General features: G+C 60.7%; 1 protein-coding gene across 2 annotated transcripts; it reads left to right on the top strand.

The window, feature by feature from the left end:
• Nucleotides 1-2129: 2129 nt before the first annotated feature.
• Nucleotides 2130-6697, top strand: ZNF467 (zinc finger protein 467). 2 transcript variants are annotated; one of them, XM_019528756.1, is made up of 4 exons: nucleotides 2188-2335; nucleotides 2922-3035; nucleotides 3634-3735; nucleotides 5191-6697. In XM_019528756.1, exons 1-4 carry the CDS (start codon nucleotides 2302-2304, stop codon nucleotides 6615-6617), a joined length of 1677 nt encoding a protein of 558 aa, XP_019384301.1. In that variant the 5' UTR covers nucleotides 2188-2301; the 3' UTR covers nucleotides 6618-6697. The 2 variants fall into 2 exon arrangements, with proteins under 2 accessions (XP_019384304.1, XP_019384301.1); XM_019528759.1 differs by lacking the exon at nucleotides 2922-3035 and having other exon boundaries at nucleotides 2130-2335.
• Nucleotides 6698-8842: the final 2145 nt, after the last annotated feature.

Below are 8842 nucleotides of genomic sequence, written 5' to 3'. Positions count from 1 at the left end.
TATATGCACCCCCCCACAGCTTATGTGCACACCCCTGCGCTTTATATGTGCGCCCCACAGCTTACATGCATGCCCCTGCACTTTATATGTGCGCCCCACAGCTTACATGCATGCCCCTGCACTTTATATGCACACCCCCACAGCTTATATGCACACCCCTGCACCTTATATGTGCACCCCACAGCTTACATGCATGCCCGTGCGCTTTATACGTGCGCCCCACAGCTTACATGCACCCCCCCACAGCTTATATGCGCACCCCTGCACTTTATGTGTGCGCCCCACAGCTTACATGCATGCCCCTGCAGCTTATATGTGTGCCCCACAGCTTACATGCACGCCCCTGCACCTTATATGTGCGCCCCACAGCTTACATGCATGCCCCTGCGCTTTATATGTGCGCCCCACAGCTTACATGCACGCCCCCACAGCTTATATGTGCACCCCTGCACTTTATATGTGCACCCCCACAGCTTACATGCACACCCCTGCACTTTATATGTGCGCCCCACAGCTTACATGCATGCCCCTGCACCTTATATGTGTGCCCCACAGCTTACATGCACGCCCCTGCACCTTATATGTGCACCCCACAGCTTACATGCATGTCCCTGCGCTTTATATGTGCGCCCCACAGCTTACATGCATGCCCCTGTGCTTTATATGTGCGCCCCACAGCTTATATGCACCCCCCCACAGCTTATATGCACACCCCTGCACTTTATATGTGCACCCCCACAGCTTATATGTGCACCCCTGCACTTTATATGTGCACCCCGCAGCTTACATGCACGCCCCTGCACCTTATACGTGCGCCCCACAGCCCACATGCATGGCCCTGTACTTTATATGCACACCCCCACAGCTTATATGCACACCCCTGCACTTTATATGCACACCCCTGCACCTTATATGTGTGCCCCACAACTTATATGCTCATCCTGCACTTTATATGCGCACCCCCACAGCTTATATGCACACCCCACAGCTTGTATGTGCTCCCTGCACTTTATATGTACTCCCCGCACTTTCTATGCACACCCCACAGTGTATATGTGCTCCACACACAATATGCGCTCCCCTGCACCTTATACGCACTCCTGCACCTTTTATGTGCTCCACCAAGTCCTGGGACTTTCCGGGCAGACTCCTGGCTCTGGCCAGATGAGCCCTGAGCAGTGTCCATCAGCTGCCTCGCTTCATTTGGGGGCAGCAAGTGTTCTGCTCCGTGTCCTCTTGCAGCTCCCTTGTTAGGACTGGCGACTTCTCCTGTTTTCATGTTATTTGTGCCTTGTACTGAGTTGTTCCCTCACTGGGGACCTCTGATTAAGGGGGCATCCAGAGGTTTCTTGTGGGCATCAGCCCAGAGTTTCCTTGGCCAAGCCAGTCGGCCTGGGGAAGGGGAGGGCCCATCTCTGCTTTGACGCAGCACTTTGCTGTGGATCTGGGCCCCCAAATCTCAGCCTGGGTGTTGACAGGGTTTAAATGCTTCTGCCCCTCACGGCCGTGAAGGACACTGAAAATACGCCCGGTGTAAACCCTGCACCTGAGTGCAGAAACATAAGCTCTGGGAGACGTGCGTCGTCCCGTTCGTCAGGCTGTTTCAGGGGTGTCGACTCTGAAACCTAAAGATGGCACTTTCAAACCCGCCAGCGTTAGCCGCATTGGCAGAAACGTCCGACCAGTGTGCGTCCCCCCCCAGCTAGTCCCCGTCCCTTTCCAGATCTTGGCTGTGCCTTGCCTGGCTGCCAAAACCTCCCGGCTGCTTCCTACCGAGCACTCCCATCACATCTGTACCTACTAAAACGCTCCTTGACAGACCCCAGGCCCCCACTAGTTTTTTGACGACAGAAAAATATGCGCGCCTCACAGCGCTAATGTTGTGTGGCACCCCGCGGCACCCTCGAAAGAATCTCAAGGCACCCCAGTAGGCTGTGACATCCCAGCTGGCGCGCACGAAATCCTACAGCGCGCTCAGAAACGAGCCCTGAGCCAAACGGAGCTAAAGCCCAGCATCGCTCGCGCCAGGCTGCTGATGGTGCAGCTCGCTTTCAGAGTCTGAGCTGTTGCGTAGCTCGTGCTGGGGTGCCGCAGCACTGGAGCGCAGGGAGCTGCGACGATCCCGGATCACCACGCGGGATGTTCCTGGGGCCCTCGGTCCCGCGCTGCTCCGGCTGAGCCCCGGCTCGTTCTTAGCACCGCGATGCTCGTTGTTGCAGGTCCCGGCGAGGCGCGAGGACGTGGCGGCCTGTTTCCTCTGCGAGCGGTGGCAGAGATTCCCGGGAGCAGTACAGCCTCGCCATGCGGGAGAATTACGATGTCCTGATGGCCCTGGGTAAAGCACTGTCCTCCCATCCTGCGCGTGCCCCCGTGCCGACGGCGCCCGTGTCTGTGTGCCCCGAGCCCTGGGGACGGTCACCCAGCGCCGTCTCCGCCTAAGCCCCCCAGGGAATTGAGGGCCCGCCATCTCGGAGAACAAACCCTGCCCGTTCCAGGTGACAGCACGTCTGGGCTGAGGCAGCGCCTTGCGCTGGGATGGGTCCCGGCAGCTTCTGCGCGACCACAAAGCCCTGCTGCTTTGGCTGGAATTTGGGGAGGTGGGAGGGGGTGCGTGGGGGGACTTGAGTGGGAATCTGGCCCAGGCAAGGAAATTAGCACCCTGGTGTGACCTGCCTTGCAACAGACAGGCCTTTGGTCTGGGTCTCGGGCAGAGCGCGTCTCTCCTAGCCCACAGCACGGCACCGTCTTGGGGGAGCGTTGGCTCGGCAGGCACAAAGTCCCCTTGGAGGGAGGGAGGCCGGCACGGGAGCACCTCGGAGGACCCGGGTGCTGCCTGTAGTGCCGTTGCCCACCCAGCGCGTGCGGGCAGAGGCAGCGGGGCAGCGTGCATGTGCATCAGGGCCAGTCTCTGTGCTGCGCAGGGTCCCCCATCACCAAGCCAGAGCTGGTCCCCCAGATCGAACACGCTGAAGAGCCGTGTGTCCAAACCCAGGGGCAGGCTGAGGAGCAGGAGGCCCCAGGCTGCGTCAACCCAGGTCAGTGAGACTGCAGGGCTCGTGTCTTGGGGCGGTGTCCAGGGCGGCGCGGGGAGGTCTGGGCAGAGCCCGGAGTCGGGTCCCAGCCTGCCATCGGCGCGATGAACTGCAGCGTGGTCCTCGCTCGGTTGCCAGACCGGATCTGCCCCCCAGCAGCAGTGGCTGCCTGGGAGGTTTGGCCTCAGCCACGCTTGGCCAGGCAGATGCATCCTTTTCCCCCGGGGGCAGGACCCCTCCTCCACCCCCCAGGCTGCAAATGCACTCGCTGGAGAGTTGACAGTAGCACAGAAAGCAGCAGCCTGGTCCCTGACCCTGGGGGCTCGGGGATCTGCAGGGAGTTGGATGTACTGGTTTTGACCAAAAACACCGTCACAGCTTCGGTCCTGAGTGCCAGAAAGGGTCCTTCTCCCGCTGCCCGATTCTGTGGCGGCTGCGGGCAGCTGGAAATCTCCTGGTTCACAGCATTTGCTGCCCCGATACCACTGATAGAAACCGGGATAGACAGATGGACACGCAGGCAGAAGGTGTCCATCTGGCTGAGATGCTTCCTGGAGTCTGGGGAAAGCCTGGGCTTCAGTCCCTCTTTTCCTTTGGACAGGATCCGTTGTCCCCAAGCCTGAGGTTTTTCCACTGGGGGAGCAAGAGCAGCAGCAGCGCGGCAGGCAACAGCAGGGTCCGGAAGAGGGAAATGGCTGCTCAGGTGAGACCCCCCCCCCCCCAGCCAAACGTGGGCAGAGGCACCAGAGCCACCCTCCTGCATCTCCACTGACATCTCGGTTTGGTGGGGAAATGCAAGCTCAGCCTCCACGGCGCATTTAGCCCTAGCCCCTCCTTGCAGATGGTAAAAAGGGGCTGCTTCTTTCCACCCATGCAGCCCATGCCTGGGGCTGTGGACCTCGCGTGACCCACCTACCCCCGTACCCACATTGCTGCACCCCCCATCGTTGTCCTTTGCTAGCAGAGGGGCCGGAGCCGCGGGGCTTCTGGCTGGTGTCTGTGATGAAAATGCAGCGATGCCCAACCAGGGGGTTGCGATATCCTTTCAGGGGAACCACGGGGGGCCGCGCTGTGAGGTCTGCAAACACCTGCACGTGGGTTGTAAGTTCAGCCCAGAGATTCAAAGAGGCCTTCACGGGCTCACAGCTCTCCTGCCCTGCCACGGTCTCTGAACGTCTTGCAGTAGAAGAATTGCTCGAGTCCAGCTGAATGCAGCCTGCCGAGCCGTGGCCTGTGGGCTGGGCAATTTGGCAGCAAGGTGGTTAACGTTGCCGGCGGATCGAGGGCAGTGATTCTTCCCCTCCATTCAGCCCTGGGGAGGCCACATCTGGAGTCCGGTGTCCGGTTGTGGGCCCCCACGACAGACAGGATGTGAGCACATTGGAGAGAGTCTGGTGGAGGGCAATGAAAATGATTTGGGGGCTGGGAGACAGGACTGGTGAGGAGAGGCTGAGAGAAATGGGCTGAGTCTGCAGAAGAGAAGACCGAGGGGGATTTGATAGCAGCCTTCGCCTCCCTGCAGGGGGGCTGCAAAGAGGATGGCGCTGGGCTGGTCTCAGTGGGGGCAGACGACAGGACAAGGAGCAATGGGCTCAGGCTACAGCAAGAGAAGTTTAGGCTGAATATTAGGAAAAACTTTCTCACCAGGAGGGTGGTGAAGCACTGGACCAGGCTCCCCAGAGAGGCGGTGGACTGTCCATCCTTGCGGGTGTTTAAGGCCCAGCTAGAACAGCCTCGGCTGGGATGATGTAGCTGGGGCTGGTCTTGCTTTGAGCAGAGGTTTCGACTAGATGTGAGCTCCTGAGGTCCCTTCCCGCCCTCGTTGTCTCTGTTTCTAGGATTGTAATGCTGCCACCCCCCCCGCTAAATTCCCATGCCCCCTCTGCCCGCGTGGCCGGTCTGACCTGGTCTGCACCTCTCCCCCCGCACGGCCAGATGGGGTTGTGCCCACCTTGGGCACCCGATCAGGATCCTGCCTGTGGACGGACCAGGCAGTGCCTGGGGAAGAGACCGAGCGCCAATGTCCCAGTACTTCTCCTTAGTCCAAAAACAAGAGCCGGGGTGCAAAAAGGTGAAGAAGCACCACGGTAGCAGGTCCTCCTCCCTGCTCTCCTCACGCATCCCACCTCTCTGTCTGCCTCTCCCCCCGACCCCGCAGGCGACTGGCTCGTCAGGAAGGTGAAGGTGGAGGAGGACGAATGGCCCACGCCTCCCAGTGCGGACGCGCTGCTGTCGGGGCAGCTGCAGGGCGGCTTCCAGCCCCCGCAGACAGATCAGAGCTACCTGAGCGCGTGCAAGCCGGAAGCGGAGGAGTACACCAGCTACAGTGACCTGCCCGGCTTGGCTCTGCCGCCGTGGCAGCTGGCGAGCGAGACGCCGTTCGGCTACCCGGCCCGCGAGCGGCGCTTCGGGGACAGCAGCCCGCGCCCCTTCCCCTGCGCCCAGTGCGGCAAGGGCTTCGGCAAGAAGGCGCACCTGACCCGGCACCAGCGCGTGCACACGGGCGAGCGCCCCTACCCCTGCGACCGCTGCGGGCGCCGCTTCAGCCAGAAGATCCACCTGGGCTCGCACCAGCGCGTGCACACGGGCGAGCGCCCCTTCCCGTGCGACCACTGCGGGAGGTGCTTCCGCAAGAAGACCCACCTGCTGCGGCACCAGCGCGTGCACACCGGCGAGCGCCCCTTCCCCTGCGACTGCTGCGGGCGCCGCTTCACCCACAAGCAGCACCTGGCGCGGCACCAGCAGCTGCACGCGGCGCCGGGGGAGCCGGACGCCCCGTGCCTGCCGAAGGTGGAGCCGGACGCGGAGGCAGCGACGGCGGCTCCCTCGGCGGGGCCGAAGCCCTTCACGTGCCAGCAGTGCGGGAAGAGCTTCGGCTGGAAGAAGAACCTGACGTCGCACCAGCGGCTGCACGCGGAGGGGCGGCCGTTCGTGTGCGCCGAGTGCGGGCGCGGCTTCAGCGACAAGCGGCACCTGACGGCCCACCTGCGGGGCCACATGGGGCTCAAGCCCTACGCCTGCGCCTACTGCGAGAAGAGCTTCAGCCACAAGCCCAACCTCACCATCCACCAGCGCAGCCACACCGGCGAGCGCCCCTTCACCTGCCCCGACTGCGGCCGCGGCTTCGCCCACCCCCAGCACCTGGTGCGGCACCGCCGCGTGCACACGGGCGAGCGCCCCTACACGTGCTCGCAGTGCGGGCGCTGCTTCAGCTCCCGGCCCAACCTCATGGCCCACGCCAAGGCCCACGCCGAGCAGCGCCCGCACGCCTGCGAGCAGTGCGGCCGCGGCTTCAGCCGGAAGTCCCACCTGGTGCGGCACCAGGCCGTGCACACCGGCATGCGCCCGCATGGCTGCGCCCAGTGCGGCAAGCACTTCAGCTCCAAGACCAACCTGGCGCGCCACCAGGCCGTGCACACGGGGCTGCGGCCGTACATCTGCACCCAGTGCGGGAAGAGCTTCAGCCGCAAGACCCACCTCCTCCGCCACGAGCGCACCCACTCCAGGCCCCTGCCGAGGGACGGCGGCGGTGGTGGCTGGGGGGCCCTGCCGGATCCGCTGGCCCAGCCGTCAGCCTGCCTCTGAGGAACTGGCCAGCCGTGCCCGCAGCCCCTCGGCCACGCCAGGACGCCCAGCCCTGGGCACCGGGCACAGGGATGGTGACCTGCAGACCTCCCTCTTATTGCAGCCCTGTTGGTCCCCTTCCTTTCCAGCTGTATTGCCTGTATCATCAGCTGGGCTCTTCAACCCACTCCTCCTGCATGCGCTGCTCTGCCTGGGCCCTCCGTCCCAGCTCTCTTCCCGTATGATCCGCGTGATTGCCTTACAGATCTGCCCAGAAACACGCAGTGCCCTGGCTACAGACTGAGCCTGAGCAGAGAGCTACATGTAGCCAGCTCAGACCTACCAGCAGGTAAGACACAGACGTGATATCACAGCCCGGTATCTAGTCCACACCGCCTGATGCAGGGAAATTACTTGAGAGGAATTTCCAGCCAGCAAAGGACCTGAAACCCCAACCTGGCTGATGTCGCAAAATCATCAGCTGCAAAATGAAGCCTTAAAACACCTACAGGGCAGCTGGTCAAGCAGGGGATGGAGCAAGAACCCGTCCATGGACCCTGGCTAAGTGTGGTTATACCTAGATGGGGGAGAGCGGTGCAACCCTAGAGCCAAACTGCCGTAGCAAATTGTGCTGTAGATCAGGTTAACGGGGTATTTCTTAGCTGGGGTGTCCATGCCTCAGCCATGGACCCTGCAAATCCTGCTGTAGCCTGTCTCGTGTTCAAGCTGGTTTATAGGACCCCAGACAGGAGGACAGACCCTGTGTCGGGGAGTCACTGTTCTGCACCCCAAAAGTGGCACGTGAAGGGACCTACAGTCGTGATCTGAATGGGAGAGGAGTGCGCTCTCTCCACATCTGAACGTCCGTGTCGCTCTCTAAGCCCGTAGCCTTGTCAGTGCCATGTTTCCTGGGTGTTTCCACCCTCATATACGGCTTGTGGGTGCCTGAAGAGACCTCCAGGATGGGGCAGTCAGGACAGTAGCCGAGCCCCATCTAACGAAGTCGTCGCTGTTCTGGGCTGGACGAAGGACCCCGCTAAAGGTCAGATGCTGTTTGCACTGTTAGGTGCCTGCGTGTGATCCTCTTCCAGCCCGCTCGAGTCCACCAAAGCAGCGGATGCAAAAGCTGGGTGGGTTCTTGCTGTGAAGGGTCAGAGGATGGTGCGTTACAAAAGCACCCTCAGGTTTTCAGGGCTCAAACGGGGTGGAATAGACCCCTAAGTCAGGGTGCCCAATGCGTAGGGTGTACATTGGCCCAAGTCAGCTGCTCAGTGGGTAGAGCAGAATCTGGCCTTGAGTCCTGATGTCAGATGAACACGTCGTGTCTCCAGAGCCCCGCTCCGTTCCCTGCATCAGCTGCATTGGCAGCCACTGATTAGCCCCATTTTACAGGTGGGGAAGTCGGGACTAGACAGGGCATGTTCACAAATGCCCTTCGTTCCTGCTAACGCCCGGGTACCGGAAGCCCTGAAATACAATTCTGCCTAGAAACCCACCGATCTGCAGGGACCCGTTGCCTTTGGGCTTCATTCGAAAAGGACAATCATCTGTTAATCCTGCCCCTGTATCTGCTCAGCACCCGATCAGTCAGATACCCCGTTGGCCCTGCATTCATTAATTCTGCCTTCCCCGACCCTGTACATACCCTGCTCTGTAGCCTCGTATCAGTTCCTCACCCCCCTTCTCCCATCTGTTCTGCATATCTGCAGCAAATTCCTGTTCTGTAAGCTTCTTGTCCCCCCAAAGGTGCTGGGAAAGAGGCAGGGGCCTCGTCTCTCCCAGACCAGAGATTGGCATAGTGGTTCTCCACTTTTTGTAGACCCCAGGCACCCCTCCATAATTTTTCTTTTAATCTAGCAGCCCTCCCCCCCTCCCCCCAATGCAAAAACTAGCTTCCCTTTTTTTTTTTTTGCCTATGGAAAAATGACAGATTTTTAATGCAAAATCTTTTATGTTGCAACGAATTCAGCAAGCCCAGGATGGTTGTGGTGCTCTGAATGCTTATGTGAAGCCTCTGGGTTTGTCTTGTGAATCAGGGGATTGCACACCTAATGGTGCAGGTGTTGTGCAGCACCCTTCAAAGGACCTCTGCAGCACCCCGGCGAAGAAGGAGCAGAGCCATCCGGAGCTGCTGGGCCCTTTCCACCTGCAAGCTCGTGCCAATAGCACTGGCTTCCCCCTCTTCCTTGCCCCTTACTCAGGATGTCCTGACGGTGCAGGAAAGCCTGGCTGACCCTGAGTTCGCT

The sequence above is a fragment of the Crocodylus porosus genome, unplaced genomic scaffold, assembly GCF_001723895.1.
Source record: "Crocodylus porosus isolate Cpor-Errol unplaced genomic scaffold, CroPor_comp1, whole genome shotgun sequence".
Taxonomy (NCBI): domain Eukaryota; kingdom Metazoa; phylum Chordata; order Crocodylia; family Crocodylidae; genus Crocodylus; species Crocodylus porosus.
Note: the sequence above shows the minus strand (reverse complement) of the source record. Positions and strands in the feature narration are given on the sequence as shown.

Excerpts from the sequence above, each read along its gene's own strand:
- ZNF467 (XM_019528756.1), top strand. The coding sequence starts at position 2,302 with ATGCGGGAGAATTACGATGTCCTGATGGCCCTGG. Across the intron at positions 3,036-3,633 it reads CCCAGGCTGCGTCAACCCAG|GATCCGTTGTCCCCAAGCCT; the intron begins GTCAGTGAGACT and ends TCCTTTGGACAG. Across the intron at positions 3,736-5,190 it reads AGAGGGAAATGGCTGCTCAG|GCGACTGGCTCGTCAGGAAG; the intron begins GTGAGACCCCCC and ends CCGACCCCGCAG.